This window comes from Carassius carassius, chromosome 42, assembly GCF_963082965.1.
Source record: "Carassius carassius chromosome 42, fCarCar2.1, whole genome shotgun sequence".
NCBI lineage: Eukaryota > Metazoa > Chordata > Actinopteri > Cypriniformes > Cyprinidae > Carassius > Carassius carassius.
Window position 1 is genome coordinate 10,936,637 of NC_081796.1, and position 21,677 is coordinate 10,958,313.

The 21,677-nt window shown below is 37.8% G+C and overlaps 1 protein-coding gene across 1 annotated transcript in view; it reads left to right on the forward strand.

Moving 5' to 3' along the window:
* The window catches only part of LOC132123790 (transcriptional activator GLI3-like), a 301,233-nt gene that overhangs the window by 256,235 nt on the left and 23,321 nt on the right, over positions 1 to 21,677 (forward strand). Inside the window, exons 7-8 of the mRNA XM_059534428.1 lie at positions 6,609 to 6,813; positions 10,753 to 10,969. Of these exons, the coding sequence (XP_059390411.1) occupies positions 6,609 to 6,813; positions 10,753 to 10,969 (422 nt within the window). The remainder of the gene's footprint in view (positions 1 to 6,608; positions 6,814 to 10,752; positions 10,970 to 21,677) is intronic.

The following is a 21,677-nucleotide window of genomic DNA, read 5'->3' on the forward strand; positions in this document are numbered from 1 at the left end:
GCTTATTTGCAAAGCAAGGGTAAACAAATAACTTTGAATAGTACAGCATTTCTTTACTCAAACACAATGTCTGTAAAGACTATTGTTTTTGTGTCTTTGAAGACTGGAGAAGTAGTTTTTTTTGCCATCTAGCCAATATACTTTTGTACGTTTAAAATATCCTGTGCATAAGTGCTTAATCGTTTATATCATGAGCTTTTGGCCAAGAGTATTAAACAGCAAAAAAAAAAAAAAAAAACTAAAAATAAACGTTATATCCTAACCTGTAAAAGGTGATAATGGCATTTAATGCGCTGCACTTTCCTCAGATGTGGACAAAACACAGATCTCCATATTCGCTAGCCAAAGACCTTGTTAACTCCATTTGAGCTTGTTTTTTATATAGCCTGATGTTACTTGCAAGTGTCTGATACAACACCAACACTGACGATGCAGTGTTGTTTAATTATTGATTTGTTCCCCCTATTCTTTCTTTTACCCCCTGTATAATGTAATGTAATGTAGAGTGTGCCATGAAACATTTTTATTTGTCAGCACACATCAGACATCATATTGTTTGTATTTGGATGCTTAAACTCAACAAACTATGGAAAATAACTCTTTTTAATACTCGCGAGTCAGCTTTATACGCACGAGCTTTGGATGTGACTGTGAGGACACATAATACAGCCTTTGGAGCGCGTGAGTACCAAATGGCTTAAAATTCTTAAAAAGGTGTGGAAATTATTATACATTTTTTGTGACAATGCAACAATGACCCGATTAGTCAAGTCACATTAGTCAGGTCACAGATGCGCTGATGAGAAGCGTGCTCTGAGAGAGTTCATGGATTCAAATGACTGATTTAATCTTAGACTTTGTGTGGATTTATTTTATTATTCAAACCTACAAAATATGTTGAATAAAAGCAGGAATTTCCCTCATTCTAAACTTGAAAGCTGCAAGATTTATTAAAACCATGCGACACATAGTCCCCCTCAGAAAAGTTTTTAGGCATGGAAATTGTTGTTTTAAAATAGCATGGCATTTCCATGTTATTCATGACCTTACAGACCCTATAAAATTGCGCGAGTGCTCCGTTACCTCTCCCTTCTGTAATCGCGTGTCAGATCCGTTGCCCTGCTTTGTTCCGGTACCTCGCAATTTACACATTAAGCACTGGGCGAGTCTCTATCTTCTACTTCACCTGCCAGATCCAGCCTGTGCAATTGGGTTGTCCATGGCAGCTCTGTTGGCAGCAGAGAGACATTTATGGTTGACCATGTCTGATTTGAAAGAGAGAGACAGGGTCTTTCTCATGGATGCCCCACTTGTGCCTTCTGGTCTGTTTGTCAATTCCGTCGTCGACAGATACCAGAAGGCTCGTAAACAAGCGGCGACGTTCCAGCGGTTTCTCTCTCACTGTTCTCCAGCTCTGGCCATGTACCAGCTCCTCATACTGGGAGATTCAAAAGTTGGGGGCCTCCAAGGTGAGGCCTGATCTGAGGGTCATGCTTCGACAAAGTGGACCTGACAAACAACATCCAGGACCGCTAAGGGTGGCCCCTACTGGGGAAGAGTGGAGTACACTGCATTACAACATGTCTGATTCTCCTCAGAGCCCTTAAAAAATCAGTCTGCTAACCCTGCCAGTGTTCCATGGCAGTCTCCAGCGAGCAGTTAGTTTAGTCGTCTCCTGCTGGTCCTTCGCTTCAGGGCACCGAGCTAGCAGCTCCAAGTACATCAGAGACCAGTCTCGAGAGACAGGTTCCCTTAGTAAACTATTTAGCAGTGTGGAAACTACTACCAAATGTATCTCGCTGGGTCCTGCAGGCTATAGAAAAAGGCTGTCACATTCAATTCGGTGCTCCGCTGCCGCCTTTCATCTGGGTCTTTCCCACATTGGTGGGTCCCAAGCAGGCTCTGATATTAGAACAGGAAGTAATCCGCATAGTAAATTATATCGACTAATGGTTGATTCTGGCTCAATCAGAGCAGATGGTGGTTTGACATCAAGATGTTGTTCTCACCCATATGAGAAAGTTGGGGTTACGATTAAACACCAAGAAAAGTGTGCTTTCTCCATTACAGAAAACCAATCTAGGCGTAGTGTGGGATTTGACCATGATGCAGGCACGATTGTCCCCTGCTCGGATCGAGTCGAGCAGTTTCAGAAACTATTGGGGTTAATGGCAGCTGCGTCCAACATAATAGCTCTTGACCTGCTGTACATAAGACCCCTACAGTGGTGGCTTAAGACCAAGGGGTTCTCCCCAAGGGGAAACCTACTTCGCATGATTAAGGTCATGTGGCGATGCCTACATGCCTTGCACATGTGGAGAAAGTAGGGTTGTGCCGATAGACGATAGAATCGTGTATCAATGATAGTCAGAGATATGGACGTAAGCAGATTTCTCTGTCGATAGTCAAGACGATATTAGGCTCATTCTCCTATTAATGTAATAAATAATAATAATAATAACTATAAATATTTTTATTAGGCGGCCTATTATAATTCGGCTTTCAAACTGCCCAGCTATTTCACTTCAGCACCGCATTTCTCTCACAGACACACACACACACACACACAGCGTGCGTGCGCGCAAAAGAGGATTGCTGAAGAAGTTGAAATGCTTTGACTCGGATAACTCATTAAATCCATGAAAGGAAAGATAGAAAACGAGGAGTTGATGTCACACACATTTAATGGCTGCTATGCGCTCTTCTCATAAATGAGAGATTAACTCTTTCTTAGCGTTACAAATAAAGTAAAGACAAAATAATAACAAGGCAGCAGAGCGAACTTATCGTGGTTCACACGTAGAAGGACTCTTATGTGAAACTATGTGAGAACCACTATGGATGATAAGTTCGTTCTGCCACCTTGTTATTATTTTCATGCACTCCGCACTATAATGTGATGCATTCAAAATACAGTTTTGGCCGTTACAAAGTCTATATATAATTTATTTCATTGCACTTTAACAAGTAATTTGAACGGTCTTTATATGTGCAATATTTTAAACGAGCCCTCACTAACTGAGTTTAATGGCACAGTTATGTTAGAATCCATCTCATTCTTGTTTCTGTGGCTCGTCATGAGGTGCGCGGTCCGGAGCGCTGTATGACTGATGCATCAGTTCAATTCAACTTACTCCAAATATATGAACTTACCTGTTTTAAATACTTTATATTTAATGTGTTTTTTTATGTCCAATATTAGTGTTAAACTGTTGGACTTTAAATTAAATCTACTATTGATTTTCACCGTTGACTGATTTTGACTGATAACTTCCTTGCGCAGATGCGGCACATTTAGTTGTGTCCGACTAGCCTATATATGAACCAGCTGTTTTAAATACAGTATTTTATTTTTAACATTAGTTTATCAGTATGTTTGAAAGTATATTTTTTCGATTATTGGTGATTCCATAGGCTCTCTCGCACACACCTGCACTGTTTAAAACACCAAATAGTTATGCTATGAAAAGAACAAAGAGTCTCTCTTACTCCACAAATGCACGATTATATCGTGTATCGTCAATCTCACGGGCTGACGATATGACGATCTGAAAAATGGCCATATCGCCCAACACTAGGAGAAAGCCTTGGTTCTTGTTTCAGGGCCCAGTGCTGTGAGCTCCTTGTCGTCATGTAATTCTAGCAGCAACTCTGAGTGGCCACCCTGCCCACAGTCTGTGGAGTGGTCGCCATCTTACGTGGCACATCAACTGCCTGGAGATGATGGCCGTATTTCGAGCATTGAATCATTTTCTCCCAGACCTAAGAGACTGCCATGTGTTTCTGTGCACCGACAACACAGCAGTGATCTCTTATATCAACCACCAAGGGGGTCTGCACTCACGCCATTTGTACAAACTAGCAAACTAGATGCTTGTGTGGTACCAGGGCAAAGTCCTTTCACTGAGAGCAGTACATATTTCTGGGCATGTGAATATGGGAGCAGACACCCTGTTGAGGCAGGGGCCGAGGCCTGGGGAATGGAGGCTTTACCCAGAGGTGGTGAAGCAGATATGGAGAATTTTTGGCCAGCCTCTGGTGGATCTGTTTGCGATTCAGATGACATCGCGCTGTCCCCTTTGGTTCTCTCTGACTCATTCAGCTCCCCTGGGGCTGGATGGCATAGTACAGATGTGGCCGAGGCTTCATCTGTATGCTTTCCCCTGATCCCTCTTCTCCCGGGAGTACTGGAGAGAGTGCGCCAGGACAAGGTCCATCTTCTAGGCAAGAACGGGGCTACTAATAGACCTGATTTCTCTCCTCGATGGCACTCCATGGGATATTCCAGTCAGGAGCGATCACCTTTCACAGGCGGAGGGCGCAAAATCCCACCCCCACCCGGAGCTGTGGAAGTTGGGTGTGGCCTCTGAGGGGGCACACCTCGTAGCTTCCGGTCTCTCAACCGAGGTTGTTGGCCCCTTCTTACTTAAACTTTGCACCCGGCATGGCAAAAGTATTTCTCTACCCTTGTGCGGGATATACTCCTAAGGTCCCCTCTATTACACCACAGCCTATCATGCAACAGACTTCAGTCCTCCTCCCTTCAGGGAGCCAGACCAGCAGATGCTTAATTGTACGTGTTCAGTGCGAGCACTGCCAGAGCTTGCTTCATTCCTAGAAGCTGATGCCTTTTCCACCTCACGTGCTTTTATAGCTTCCTGGTTGCTACGTCACCCATCTATCATGTCTCGCCCTTTCACTGGACTGATTATTCCAATTTTTCCACACTTACATTTACAATTCATATTCACATTTACATTTAAGAAAAATTAATAATAATTTGATCAAGCATGTAATATTTATTAATCCTACAAATAAGCAATTATTAGTGGTTGGTATGGCTTGGGCACTTTCTTACTGGTTCGGCTTTTCACCCATCATGGTTGAAAACTAGTCCAGTGATTCTCAACATGAATGGCTCCAAGACCCCTCATTCTCCACAAAATGATTAAACCAATGAGAACCAGTCAAACTGTTTTACCAAGCTGAACTGGCTTGTGCCTCTAATAAACCAGCACTGAAATCAGTTAACTGCATGGCATTTTAATTTTTCTTATCTTATTTACTGCTATAAGGTGTTTTGTGCACTTACAAACAGTTTTTTTTGCTTTTGTTTACCTATCATAGTTACAGCAGTAAACCTTTTAAACGTCCTTAACCTGCCTGTTCCAGTAATATACTGTACCAGGACTGCTAATCTGATATATTAAAATATGTGAAAACATTGACCTAGCTAGTGATCATCTATCACTGATCAAGTAACCAGGAAAATAAATAAATAAATCAGAACCTTTTTTTTTTTTTTTTTTTTGCAGTTCATTGACCTGTAAATTTTATGTTTTGGCCAATTCGTTTTGCCTGTCATGATTATGCTAGTCAAGCTGTTCTACTTACAGTAACTAAAAAATAAAAAATAAACCAACACTGCCGATGTAAAACAAGTTTGTCAAAAACGGGAACACTGAAGTGCATTCATACAAGCATTAGTTGTTCTACCATCTTAACCAGCTCATTTCATAGATTTTTATTGATTTAAAACTAGTTAAGACTATACTTTAGGTTTATGCTGATTCAAGCTGTTAAATCACGGGTCCGTACGGTTCTAAGCAGAATGCCAGCAATGCAGTAATATGTTCGAAATGTGGGAATACACACACACACACACAGAGAGAGAGGGAGCATTATTTAAATGTGAATGACAGACCCTGTAATCACTGTATGTGTCAAACAAGAAACAGATAAGGGAAAGAGTCAGAGAGAGAGAAAGAGAGAGCGTAATCTTGTTTTGTTTGCGTGCTTTCTCTTAAAAAATGTACAGAACAACTGAAAGAAAAAATTAGTCACAAAGTCATTTGTGTCATTCCACACAACAAAAGACCACCATCCCCCCGCACCCCTCTCTTCCCCTCCTCCTTTCACTTCTCCCTCCATTTCTCCCTTCTTTTTTGTTTGTGACATTCGCGAATGGAAAGACAAAAGTCATTTCTTAATCTCTAGGTGCCAGTCATTGTGTGTGAGTGAAGGGCCTGTCTGCATTCAATCTACTTTCTAGTGAAAGCTTTTCAAAAACAACCCAGTGCAATTCCATTCAGCATTAACCCACTATTCAACCCAATTAAAAGATGATTCAATATCGCAGTGACGCTACCAGAAAGCAGTTAGAAAAGTTGAGCTGCAGTTATGTGTTTTTACAGTGTTTACAAAATACAACAGATTATGATGAAGAAATTGCATGTTATTAACAAGATAATTCTTGGTCAGTAAATCTTTCTGCGTGGTAAATTCTCAAAAACAATATACGAACCACAAGAGAATAGGGACTTTTATGGAAATGAGGTCAGTGTCCGACTGTTGTGCGCTTCACTTCTCTCTCTCTCTACGATAGTAAAAGCTAGCTCTTTTTATCGATAGCTCTTTAAAAAAATTAACTATTCATTTAAATTATTAAATTAATTTCAGTAAAAAAAATAAAAAGTTTTAATAAAAATAAATAAATAAAAATAAGTAAATTTAGTAATAAATAAAAAAGATTTTTATAGATTTTTGTACTTGTTACATAACATACTATGATCTTTCTTTGATTTCTGTCTCTGTCTGTGTCTTCTCAGCTTCACGATTTCCAAGTCCTAGGCTTATAAATCGGCCCAGCAGAAAACGACCCCTTCCCAGCTCCCCTTGCCTGTCTGACCCCAGTTTTGACCTGCAGGCCATGATTCGCACCTCGCCCAACTCTCTAGTCACTATACTAAATAATTCCCGCTCCAGCTCATCCACCAGTGGATCCTATGGACACCTCTCAGCTGGTACTATCAGGTATACACAACAATGAATTAAGATTTGAATTATTTTTATTTTTTTTATCTTTTTTTTTTTACAAAAATGTATTATTATTTTTTTTCTGATAGGTCTTGAAGCTGGATTTCCATTATTTTAAGCTACATTATTTTATAAAAAAATGTACATTAATAAAATTGTATTGTCTATTATATGAAATAAGCAAGTCCTAAAGGGATAGTTCACCCAAAAATGAAAATTATGTCATTAATGACTCACCCTCATGTCGTTCCAAACCCGTAAGACCTCCATTCCTCTTCGGAACACAGTTTAAGATATTTTAGATTTAGTCCAAGAGCTTTCTGTCCCTCGATTGAAAGTGTATATATGGTATACTGTCCATGTCCAGAAAGGTAATAAAAACATCATCAAAGTAGTCCATGTGACATCAGAGGGTCAGTTAAAATTTCTTGAAGCATCGAAAATATATTTTGGTCCAAAAATAACAAAAACTATGACTTTATTTATTTAACCGGTTCTTCTTAGTGAACCGGTTGAACCAGTTTACCAAATCAAACTGAATCGTTTGAAACGGTTCTTGTCTCCAATAAGCATTAATCTACAAATTATTTAAGCTGTTAACTTTTTTAACATGGCTGACACTCCCTCTGAGTCAAAATAAACCAATATCCCGGAGTCAAGAACCGGTTGCATCGGTTTTCAGATCACCAGTAGTGATGGGAAGTTCGATTCTTTTCAGCGAACCATTCTTTCGGACAGTTCAATAAACTGGTTGAAAAAAAATACGGTTCACCAGTTCTTTTGCGCTCGACGTAATGGCGTCATTGGCGATGATTGCCCTTCATTCAGGCCTTCGGTTTACCTGCGCTCATAACATTATCACAGAATCAGTTCAGAATCAATCACCAAAAGAACCAGTTCAGATGCGCTGTGTGTCAGTTTGCTTCACGCTGAATCACATATGTGCAGTATTATCAATTCCTCGGTTCTCAAATCGGACGCGTTCAACAGAAACGGTTCTTGACTCGAGAACGAGTCAATCGGTCGTTCGTTATCTGGCTCGGCTCAGTGTTCATCTTCAGTTCTCTCTACACAGCAGTTCAGTCAGTGTACTGTTTGAGTAAATGAATTACTCCGGGATAGTGGTTTATTTTGACTCAGAGGGAGTGTCAGCCATGTTAAAAAAGTTAACAGCTTAAGTAATTTGTGGATTAATACTTATTGGAGACGCGAACCATTTCAAATGATTCAGTTCGATTTGGTAAACTGGTTCAACCGGTTCACTAAGAAGAACCGGTTAAATCGAATGATTCGTTCGCGAATCATTCGATTTAATAGTGTTTGTTATTTTTGGACCAAAATGTATTTTCGATGCTTCAAGAAATTCTAACTGACCCTCTGATGTCACATTGACTACTTTGAAGATGTTTTTATTACCTTTCTGAACATGGACAGTATACCGTACACACACTTTCAATGGAGTGACAGAAAGCTCTCAGACTAAATCTAAAATATCTATAACTGTGTTCAGAAGATGCACGGAGGTCTTACGTCTTTGGAACGACATGAGGGTGAGTCATTAATGACATAATTTTCATTTTTGGCTGAACTAACCCTTTAATTTCTCATTTGATGGGTTTTAAAGTAAAGTTTACCAAAAATTATTCATTTATTGACCTTAATGTCATTTCAAACTTGGACACTTTAAGAATCCAGGACAAAAAAAGCAATCCGTGCTGAACATTTGACGGCGAAATAAACGATGGAACACAGATAGTGTTATTAGGAGGACGCATGTTAACATATTCATCCTGTCCTCCCTCTCACTCGTCTGTCTGATATGCATCACCTGATTGATGTTCTCTCCAATAAGCTGAGAAGAGCTTTACTCTAACAATGCCACAATGCAATCACTCACGCTGGAAAGGAGGAGAGGATGGGAGAATGACTAATGAAAGGGTCATGAAAAGGGTATGGGGACAGAAACACAAGCTGTAATGGGAAAGAGAGAGAATCTGTTGTGGATGAAGTGAATAAAAGTGCTCACTCACTTTCTCTGAGGTGTAATTCATGAACACGTCAACCAGAGGGTGTTCGCTTACCATTCTGCCTTCTACTCACACGTATATCTATTTCAAAGACTATATGATTAATGTTTTTTTAAGTGATCCCATTACATGGGGCACAGTTGATTTGGTCAGTTCATAGCAGGAGTCCATACAGACAATAATATAGGATCATAATATAGGATAATAAAGCTTTTGTCACAAAAGTGAAACTTACTTTTAGAGGCTAATCAGAATTCAGATACTGATCAACCAAATGGATTGAAACTTTATCAGTGTTCCTTTAATTTGCTCCTAAAAGTCCTTTTAAATTTGTCCCAGTCACAAGACAGATATACACTATTGTTAAAAAGTTTGGGGTCTGTAAGAGTCTTGAATGTATATACATTTATTTGATAAAAAATACAGAAAAAAATAATAATGTGAATTATTTAAAATAACTGTTTATATATATATATATATATATATATATATATATATATATATATATATATATATATATATATATATATATATATATATATATATATATATATATATATATATACATTCCTATGATGACAAAGCTAAATTTTCAGCAGCCATTTTTCCAGTCATTCTAAAATGCTGATTTGATGTTCAAGAAAAATATCGTATTGATTATTGCTTAATATTTCTGTGCAAATTTATTTTAAATGGAAATCTCATTTACATCCATTTAATGCTTTTTTGCTGAATAAAAGTTTCTTTCAATACAAAATCTTCTGACTCCAAACCTTTGAATTATGGCAGTTGTGGAATGACACACACTTTCTGAAATTTTATTTCCTCAGACTTCCTCAGACTAAAAAAAAAAAGAAAAATTCAACAAATTATCATAAATTGGAATTGATTTATTTTAATTTTTTAAGCATATGCTGTATTAAGACATTATCAAAAGTGTAATATTCCATAAGTACAATATTAAATGTTAAAAAGGAGATTATCACAGATTGTGCAGCATGTCCGAAAATCAGAAGTTGTTACATTTGAACAGTCTTGTAAATTCTGTTTCAAGTTGATGGGTGGATCTACAATGAAGACACAACTACTGTAGTGTCCCTGGTGATGTGTCACTCGTCTGCCATCCAGCAGCACTTTTAGGAAACGACGTTACCTGGTTTGGGTGGGGGTCTCTGAAAGAGAAAAGACAACAGAAATGGACCTCTTTCCTCCACTGAGAGTGATTAATCAGTGTTTTTTTTTTTTCTAAAGCTATTTAAGCAATAGTGTGCTTAAATACAGCTTTTATGCTCATCAGTTGATTCATCTTACATGAACTACCTTGGAACTTAAAAGGGGTTATGTTTTTTGTTTGATTGTTTGTTTGTTTTTAGTAGGATAATCAGTTTAATACATGCTGTGTGTAACTTTATTACAAATAAAATGGTTATTATTATTAAAAATATATATTTTTCTGAATCCTGAAAAACACACACAAAAATATTAAGCATCACAACTTTTCAACTTTGGCAATGATAAGAAAATATTATTGAGCATATTAGAATGATTTCTGAAGGATCATGTGATGTGAATATGTGGAATAACGTTTGCTGAAAATTCAGCTTTTTATTGTTACTTTTAAAATAGAAAACAGTTGTTTTAAATTGTAATAATATTTTGCAATATTACTGTGTTTATGGTATTTTTAAGCAAGACTTCTTTCAAAATTTTAAAAAATCTTATAGATCACAAACATTTGAACTGAAGAGTATTATAAATAGTATTAATAATGAATGAATGAATGAATATTCAATAACAAATATTATATAAATTAAGGAGTTTATAATTTACCACAAGACCAAATTTCACTAATAAACATAATTTATTAATTTAATTTAATTAAAAAAAATCTGTTTATTTTGTCTTACAGCCCTGCATTGAGTTTTGCATATCCTCAGACATCTGTGGCACTGCAAATGCATCAGCAGCTGATCAGTCGGCAACCGGGCATTGTAGGTTCTGCATTTGGACACAGTCCGCCCCTTGTGCACCCAGCTTCTGCCTTTGCCACCCAGAGACCTGCTCCTGGCATCCCTCCCTCCAGCATGCCACCTACAGAATGTTCCATTGCCTCAAATGACTCACAGGTCAGTTCTCACTTCTGTACGGGGACGTGCGGAGACCTTTGGAGGGACAGGTGCTCAAAGTACTGTATAAAAGGGGCACATGGAGCATGGCTTTAAATAGGGCTGTGCTTTTTCTGATACGTGTATCGGAAAATTTTTTACAGCAGCAAATGCAGTTTTTAAAAAGAATCACAGAGCAGAAAAGACCAATTTAAGTTTAAAAGTTAAAGATTTTTTTTTTGTATCCCTTAATTTCTGGAATTAGAAACTGAATAATATTATTGATGCTATTATTGAATTTACATGGTATGGTGGTTTTGCTGTTGTAAACTCTACTTTTGCTGTTGTAGGAAAAACAAAATTTTAAATAGAATTCTATTTTAAGCCTGTTCTGAATTTATTCATTTTTTGAATGACATAAATAATAAAACAGGATTGATAAGTATAATTTGGAGGATCAGTATAAGCCTGTTTTACCAGTGTTGTGATAATTATTTTTAAGGCACTCTACATTTTTACATTAGAAACTGTAATAATAATAGTTCAAACTATGAATAGTCAGTTAACATAAAAAAGACAAAGATAATCTCCAGAGCATGCACACGTTTGTTCCCACCACACATCAGGATTTCTAATCGTAAATATTAAACATGATGAATATTTATCATTCGCGATCAGGGCGGCTCCGACATACTTCCGATCAGGTTCGGACATTCTTAACACACCTCACACCAAGGGAAAATCTGATAAAATAATCTGTAGAACCATCAAGATAATCGGGACATAGCTAGGATTGTCGGAAGGAGGCAAATCAGCCCAAAATCAACCCGATTATCTTTTGGTGTGTACCCAGCATAAATCATAATTATAAGAAAGTTTGCTAACACTTTCTATGAAGCCCGTATTTATAATACATTATAAGGATATTCTTAAGGTATTATAACGAATGCATAATGCATTATAAAAAAAAACTTATAATATGTTGTACCATCTCATGAATATTCATAAGAACAGTTTTAATATATTATAATATTTACTTATTTGTGGTTATAGCTTTTAAGAGTATGATGATTTATATAAATATTTCAAGACAAAGACCTCTCGATGCCCTTTAAACTTTTCCCAATCAAACATCAAGAACAAAAGAGAACAGGCACCTTTGATAATATTGCTGTGTGTAGAACTACATTAGCTACATTTTTTAATTTAATAAATATTTGATTTTAATCAAATGTAAATTTGTCCCCCACACTTTATTTGGGCAGTGTGTTTGCATAGATGTTTCTAGATTTAAATTCAAAGAATAAGTATCGATAGTCTTTGCATAACCTGACATTTTATTCATATCCAAAATGAGGAGATGTGAATATCAGGAGTGATGTGTGTTTTATTCATACTGGAGGACGGTGGGCGCTCTCATGCAGGAAGTGCAAGACAGACTCATAGAAGTAATATATTATGACATGCAGGAAATCCCTAATATAGACAAAAGAATCCAGCTATCACTGTAGCTAAGCTAAATAAAAAGCAGAAACGTTTTTACTGATGTAACGTAAAAAAACAATAAAAACACGGTTAAATATATGGTTTATGTGTGCTTTTCAAGTTATCTCCATGTGATAAATAAATAAACTATATGAATAATGCAGAACTGATTGACATTTAGTGTAGAAACTATGAAATATATTTCCTGTCTTATTCTGTGATAAAAATGGCGAAAAGGTGATCGTGGTAGCCTTTAAACCAATCATAAAATTGTCATTAGGAAAATATTAAACAAAAATGTTATAGCCCCTTGCTACAGCTAATGTTACTTCCACAGGCTACACACAGAAATATAAAGCTTTGCCTGCTCTCTTCACGTCATTCTTTTAAAATAATAATAATTTAATAATGTAAGTATACAAGCACAACGCTCCACTGAGAACTCTACCTACCGGCAACCACGGACGTTATTAAAGGCATTCTAACATGAGTGATCTACCCGGAAGAGATCGTCAGGTGAAAGGTCATCATGTGGATAATTTCATTTACAACTAAATTCATGAATTTTACTAATAGTTCGATTGGGCAGGCCTTCAGAAAAGTGCATTTAATAATAAAAAAAATATGCCTTTACAAAATGGCACTTTGGGCATCCAGGGGGAAAAGAGCAGATGCTCAAGCACCCAAAACAACCCCCCTCCCACTCCACGTGTCTGCTTCTGTATTTATTATATTTTTGGCTATTAATAATAATAGTGGGGAAGATATGATAGAAACAAGACAACAACAAGTTTAGCACAGGCTGGATTTGAACTTTTATTTTCCATGCGAGTACCACAACTCTGAGCATGTGTAAACCACTAAGCCATGGTTCCAGCCTTCATATATTAGAATACAGATACAAAGATGGAGAACTAAAAAGAGATTAAGTGAGATTTTCAGTTTAAACAACAAAATGCATTTTTAAAGGTGTGCTATTATACTCTTTTACAAAGTCTTGATTTTGTTTTGGGGGTGTACTAGAATAGGCTGTCATACTAGGTTCACATATCTTCAGATATTTTACATTAATACAATATCTCTCTCTCCAGTCTGGCATGAACTGCTCGAATAGTTCCTGTATCAAATGTAGGCCCGCCTTCTGGAATACGAGATGTACTGTGATTGGTTAGCTGGGCCAGTCTGTGCTATAATTGGTTTACTGGGCCAGTCTGTGTTGTGATTGACAGCACTCGGCACCTGGTCGGAAAATGTCCTACCTCTTACCAAAGCTGCTTGCTGCGAGCTTCAGTTTAACCCTTATGCATTGTTGGGGACATTTTCGTTCACTAGGGGGTAGAGTTGAGTCTTATTTTGGCCCCAACTTTCTCTATGTTTGAGCTAAAGGAATGATTTTTGGTGACAAATCTTATTTTGACCCATATTTTGGGAAAATTTTTCAAATTTTTCAAAAACTCAATGGTAAACTGTGGGCAAATTCACTACGCTTTCATTATGTTCGTGGATGAAAACATCCACTAAATTAAACTTCTGTAAAAATGTATCAGATAAATATTTTTTTCATATTTTTTTTTTCAATAAATTGGTCAGCTCCTGACAGCATCGGGTGTTTTATTAATGGTGATTATTTAAACCAGTCATCTATTACGATGTTTCTCCATAACAAAAGCAGTTGCATGAATACTAAAGTTTGAAACAAAAATGAAACCATCAACAGAAATACTGAACAGGTATTACCCTCCATGTTTAAAAATACAAGCACAGCTGTTTAGAGGTTAATGACGTCACATAATTTACTGGTATTTTGGAATGGATGTGTGAATGGTGCTTTTCCGGAAAAAAGACGGAATGTTGTTGACTGTGTGAACAGCGCAAATGGGGCAAACACAGCCACCAACAACAAATGAGGGAGAAAAAATGTAAATCTAATGCTGCACAAAAACTAAAAATGCATCAAAGCCAATGTTGCTACTAATCTTTGACATGCCCAAGAATGTTATAAAAAGTTTTTTAAAAATCCAGCCACGATTACTTTTATATTGAAAATAAGCCATTTTGTGTGTTTTTTTCCCCCCAAATCAGTGACATCATTTATGAACTTGGCAATTAAAACCCTCTGTAGTCGATTAATGCGTATACGCGTTATGAGTCATTTTCTCCTGATAACCCCGAAAAGAACTTAAATTACACTTTCAGTTTTAATCGTACAGATAAGAGCAATACATCAATCGAATCTGTAAAGGGTCTACTTTTTTTTGGATACAGACATAATAACAACAAAACTTTGTGCACTTATAAAATTAAGATAACAAACAAGGTGTGCTGTCTGCAGCCTTTGTCTGCGCTGATCTTCATTTACAAACACGTCATTAAAATGAACTGTAACTCCGTGAATACTAAACGAAGAGTTATGAGAGAGATATCTATAGAAAGCTTGACATGTCTACTTTTAAACTAAACAAGTGCCGCCGAAAAATATTCTGTGATAAAGTAATACATATGAAAACAACGCGATGTCCGTTTTTCACGTCTCCCTCCATTATATCTAAAGTGACCACGCCTCCGCGCTGAATGCGCTATTCAGATTAAAACTTTTTTATTTTACTGTTTGCTTCGCGATCACAGGAATAAGACATAATTCACCCCAAAAAGATGTGATGTGGTTGACGATTTGAGAAATGGATTTCCTCAGAAAAAAAAAAGAATTAAGCACTTTATTCAGCAGAGATCATAAACATGAGTAAGTCTCTTTTTATTTATTTATATACTTGTACTAGTTTTCACATAACGTGTAAACATTTTATTAGTTAGACTTTTTCCAGACTTTTTCCAAACTATAATTCCTGACTAAATGTATAATAAAGTGAAATATTATGAAGTTTCAATAACAATATACAATACTATACCATTCAAAAGCTTGATGTAAATATAAATGTAACAAATAAAGATAACTGTAACAAATGTAATAAACAATGCTGTTCTTTCAATTTATTCCCCCTAAAAAAACCTGAAAAATATTCTCAGCTCTTTTCAACATATGATAATGATAATGATAATTAGACTCCAGAGGGTTAAAGAGTTAAAATCTTGGATTTTTTAAAAACATTTGGTAGTTTTGATCAGAACTGAAGTTGATTAACAGATTTATGCAAAAAAAAAAAAAAGTGAAAAAAAAATATGAATCTGATGTCAATGTCAATGTCACCTTTATTTATATAGCGCTTTAAACAAAATACATTGCGTCAAAGCAACTGAACAACATTCATTAGGAAAACAGTGTCAATAATGCAAAAATTATAGTTAAAGGCAGTTCATCATTGGATTCAGTTATGTCATCTCTGTTCAGTTAAATAGTGTCTGTGCATTTATTTGCAATCAAGTCAACGATATCGCTGTAGATGAAGTGTCCCCAACTAAGCAAGCCAGAGGCGACAGCGGCAAGGAACCGAAACTCCATCGGTGACAGAATGGAGAAAAAAACCTTGGGAGAAACCAGGCTCAGTTGGGGGGCCAGTTCTCCTCTGACCAGACAAAACCAGTAGTTCAATTCCAGGCTGCAGCAAAGTCAGATTGTGCAGAAGAATCATCTGTTTCCTGTGGTCTTGTCCTGGTGCTCCTCTGAGACAAGGTCTTTACAGGGGATCTGTATCTGGGGCTCTAGTTGTCCTGGTCTCCGCTGTCTTTCAGGGATGTAGAGGTCCTTTCTAGGTGCTGATCCAGCATCTGGTCTGGGTACGTACTGGATCCGGGTGACTGCAGTGACCCTCTGATCTGGACACAGACTGGATCTGGTGGCCACGGTGACCTCGGAACAAGAGAGAAACAGACAAATATTAGCGTAGATGCCATTCTTCTAATGATGTAGCAAGTACATAGGTTGTTATGGGAAGTGTTTCCGGTTCCGGTTTACCTAATTAATGCAGCCTAAAAATCCTTTAACGGATTTGGATAATAAAAGCATATTAGTATGTTATGTGTATGCCAGGTTAAAGAGATGGGTCTTTAATCTAGATTTAAACTGCAAGAGTGTGTCTGCCTCCCGAACAATGTTAGGTAGGTTATTCCAGAGTTTGGGCGCCAAATAGGAAAAGGATCTGCCGCCTGCAGTTGATTTTGATATTCTAGGTATTATCAAATTGCCTGAGTTTTGAGAACGTAGCGGACGTAGAGGATTATAATGTAAAAGGAGCTCATTCAAATACTGAGGTGCTAAACCATTCAGGGCTTTTTTAAGTAATAAGCAATATTTTAAAATCTATGCGATGCTTGATAGGGAGCCAGTGCAGTGTTGACAGGATGACAGGACCGGGCTAATATGGTCATACTTCCTGGTTCTAGTAAGAACTCTTGCTGCTGCATTTTGGACTAGCTGTAGTTTGTTTACTAAGCGTGCAGAACAACCACCCAGTAAAGCATTACAATAATCTAACCTTGAGGTCATAAATGCATGGATTAACATTTCTGCATTTGACATTGAGAGCATAGGCCGTAATTTAGATATATTTTTGAGATGGAAAAATGCAGTTTTACAAATGCTAGAAACGTGGCTTTCTAAGGAAAGATTGCGATCAAGTAGCACACCTAGGTTCCTAACTGATGACGAAGAATTGACAGAGCAACCATCAAGTCTTAGACAGTGTTCTAGGTTATTACAAGCAGAGTTTTTAGGTCCTATAATTAACACCTCTGTTTTTTCAGAATTTAGCAGTAAGAAATTACTCGTCATCCAGTTTTTATATCGACTATGCAATCCATTAGTTTTTCAAATTGGTGTGTTTCACCGGGCTGCAAAGAAATATAGAGCTGAGTATCATCAGCATAACAGTGAAAGCTAACACCATGTTTCCTGATGATATCTCCCAAGGGTAACATTTATGGGGAAGTCGTGGCCTAATGGTTAGAGAGTCGGACTCCCAATCGAAAGGTTGTGAGTTCGAGTCCCGGGCCGGCAGGAATTGTGGGTGGGGGGAGTGCATGTACAGTTCTCTCTCAATACCACGACTTAGGTGCCCTTGAGCAAGGCATCGAACCCCCAACTGCTCCCCGGGCGCCGCAGCATAAATGGCTGCCCACTGCTCCGGGTGTGTGCTCACAGTGTGTGTGTGTGTGTTCACTGCTCTGTGTGTGTGCATTTCGGATGGGTTAAATGCAGAGCACAAATTCTGAGTATGGGTTACCATACTTGGCTGAATGTCACTTCACTTCACTTCACTTCACTTCACATATAAAGCGTGAAGAGTAGCAGCCCTAGTACTGAGCCTTGAGGTACTCCATACTGCACTTGTGATCGATAGGATACATCTTCATTCACTGCTACGAACTGATGGCGGTCATATAAGTACGATTTAAACCATGCTAATGCACTTCCACTGATGCCAACAAAGTATTCAAGTCTATGCAAAAGAATGTTGTGGTCAATTGTGTCAAACGCAGCACTAAGATCCAATAAAACTAATAGAGAAATAGACCCACGATCAGATGATAAGAGCAGATCATTTGTAACTCTAAGAAGAGCAGTCTCAGTACTATGATATGGTCTAAATCCTGACTGGAAATCCTCACATATACCATTTTTCTCTAAGAAGGAATATAATTGTGTGGATACCACCTTTTCTAGTATCTTGGACAGAAAAGGGAGATTCGAGATTGGTCTATAATTAACTAGTTCTTTGGGGTCAAGTTGTGGTTTTTTGATGAGAGGCTTAATAACAGCCAGTTTGAAGGTTTTGGGGACATATCCTAATGACAATGAGGAATTAATAATAGTCAGAAGAGGATCTATGACTTCTGGAAGCACCTCTTTCAGGAGCTTAGATGGTATAAGGTCTAACATACATGTTGTTGGTTTAGATGATTTAACAAGTTTATACAATTCTTCCTCTCCTATGGTAGAGAATGAGTGGAACTGTTCCTCAGGGGGTCTATAGTGCACTGTCTGATGTGATACTGTAGCTGACGGCTGAATGGTTGCAATTTTATCTCTAATAGTATCGATTTTAGAAGTAAAGTAGTTCATAAACTCATTACTGCTGTGGTGTTGGGAAATGTCAACACTTGTTGAGGCTTTATTTTTCGTTAATTTAGCCACTGTATTGAATAAATACCTGGGGTTATGTTTGTTTTCTTCTAAAAGAGAAGAAAAGTAATCGGATCTAGCAGTTTTTAATCCACAGCAGTAGGATATGTTACTTTCCCGCCAAGCAATACGAAATACCTCTAGTTTTGTTTTCCTCCAGCTGCGCTCCATTTTTCGGGCTGCTCTCTTTAGGGTGCGAGTATGCTCATTATACCATGGTGTCAAACTGTTTTCCTTAACCTTCCTTAAGCGTAAAGGAGCAACTTTATTTAAAGTGCTAGAAAAGAGAGAGTCCATAGTTTCTGTTACATCATCAAGTTGTTCTGAGGTTTTGGATATGCTAAGGAATTTGGATACATCAGGAAGATAACTTAAAAAGCAGTCTTTTGTGTTAGAAGTGATGGTTCTTGCATACTTGTAACAAGAAGTAGAATTTACAATTTTGGCTATATGAATTTTGCAAAGAACTAAATAATGATCTGAGATATCACTTGGCTGAATAATTTCAACACCATCAACATCAATTCCATGTGACAGTATTAAATCTAGAGTATGATTTCGACAATGAGTAGGTCCTGAAACGTGTTGTCTAACACCAATAGAGTTCAGAATGTCTATAAATGCTGATCCCAATGCATCGTTTTCATTATCAACATGGATATTAAAATCACCAACTATTAAAACTTTATCTGCAGCCAGAACTAACTCAGATGTAAAATCACCAAACTCTTTAATAAAGTCTGTATGGTGCCCTGGTGGCCTGTATACAGTAGCCAGACCTCTGTGACGGGAGGCAGCTAGCAGACGGTCGGTTTAGCCAGTCTGTCTGCTTCCTGACCTGGGCCCCAGTTAGTCAAGTATAAACACTAAGACTATTTGCCATATTTCTAGAGAGAAGAGTGGCACCACCCCAGGAGGGATGAAGACCATCTCTTTTAAACAGGTCAGGTCTGCCCCAAAAGCTCGTCCAATTGTCTATGAAACCTATGTTATTCTGTGGGCACCACTTAGACATCCAGCCATTGAGTGATGACAATCTGCTATGCATCTCATCACCACGGTAAGCAGGGAGGGGACCAGAGCATATTACAGTGTCTGACATCGTGCTTGCAAGTTCACACACCTCTTTAATGTTATTTTTAGTGATCTCCGACTGGCGAAGTCGAACATCATTAGCGCCGGCATGAATAACAATCTTACTGTATTTACGTTTAGCATTAGCCAGCACTTTTAAATTTGCCAAGATGTCAGGCGCTCTGGCTCCCGGTAAACATTTGACTATGGTGGCTGGTGTCTCTATATTCACGTTCCGTACAATAGAATCACCAATAACTAGAGCACTTTCATCAGGTTTCTCAGTGGGTGCATCACTGAGTGGGGAGAACCTGTTTAATGTTTTGATCGGAACAGAAGAGCGGTGTTTTGACCCACGACTACGCTGCCTCACCGTCACCCAGTTGCCCTGCTGCTGGGGCTCTGTTTCCGGAACCGAACAATGTACAGGAATCCCTGAGCTAGACGCATCCAAAGCCGTATCTAGAGCCCTAACATTTTTACTGTCCTCAATTAAAGTTTGGATGCGTGTCTCTAATTCTGAAATCTTCTCTGTCAGCCTAACTATTTCCCTGCATTTATCACATGTGAATCCCTCATCAGCGACAGAGATAGATAAACTGTACATGTGGCAAGAGGTGCAAGAAACAATGATAGGAGAAGCCATTACTCACCGTGCTTGATGAAAATTCTTACTGCGGTTGTTTGATGAACTTGTGAAAAACTGGAGCAAGGGAGAGGAGAAAATAAAACAGCGATAGGTTCGAATGAAGACGCTAATGACAAGCTAACGAGTGCTAACGCTTTGCAGGTGTACTGCACTCACGGAAATAAAATAAAAGTGAACGATCAAAGTTAATCTGATAAGATTCATCGATAATATCAGAAATATGGTGTGAATTAAGTTATATTTTACCACTTTAAAAAACAGAGAGTGATAGTAAGATAAAGATTCTAGAGAAAAAAATAAAATAAAAACAGCTACACGGAGCTACAATTTGCTACAGAAGGCCAACAGGAAGTAGAGAAAACACTGTCCAACAGCAACACCCGCAGGCAGGAGTCAGTGAACAGCAAACCGCTTTTTGATACATTTACATGATACATTTACAATGATACATTTTTACATTTTTTTTTGAGTGGATGTTTTCATCCCGAACATAATGAAAGGGTAGTGAATTTGAACAATGCACAAGGGTTAAATATTGGGTCAAAATCAAATCAATTTGAGCGCAATTTAAATCCAGATGATTGTAACCACTCTAAGCTCTGTCTTGGGAACACTAGCGCGTTTCCGACATATAGTGATAACACTCGTTGCCTTCTCTAGTGCAGCTCAACCAGGTATCGTCCCATTTGCCAATCTTTGTGATATCGCAAATCCTGGAAAATATGCATTGTAGTCCAAACGAGTCATTCGTTATAGTTTTTGAAAAGTGATTTCTGTTAAATTAAATATCTCTCTTTGAATTGGACTTTGAGCTTTGTAGCTTTGCAGATCTTTCTTATGCTCAAACAGCAACATTACAGACTAACTAAAGTTGAAAAAGTGAAAAAACATAATAGCACCCCTTTAAAATAATTTAACATGATTGCTTTTAGGTGTTGTATTAAACAGCAACAGAAGTCGTTTACTTTTCCCCTTGACAGCTTAAATTTATTCAGAGCTTATCATTATACGTGCTGGAGCTTTTTATTTTTGTGTGTGATTCATGAAAGTACACACCACCAACACGACAGCATATACATAACAGCATAAACAACAGAGAACATGTGGCTGCAGGTAGCCCTCCCTCACAGACAGGCCTCATGGGAGTTTTTCCCTTGTGTGCGCATAGTTTCTGTGTTTTGTCTCGATGTGGAGAGCCTGTGTGCTTGCCTAGAAGGCACCTTTGAGAAATAACACCCTGCTTGTTAGTAGCAAAAATCGTTCCACCTCCACCATTAATCAGACACCGATACATTCCCAAACCTTCTCTTTGAAGGATGAGCATAAAAGTGTTTTCCTTCTACAATTTTTTTTTCACCTGATCATGCCCTGTCCATTTATACTCACAGAGTTTGCTGGAATAAAAACTGTATCATGTTGTTTTTATCTGTCTTCGAATCGATTCC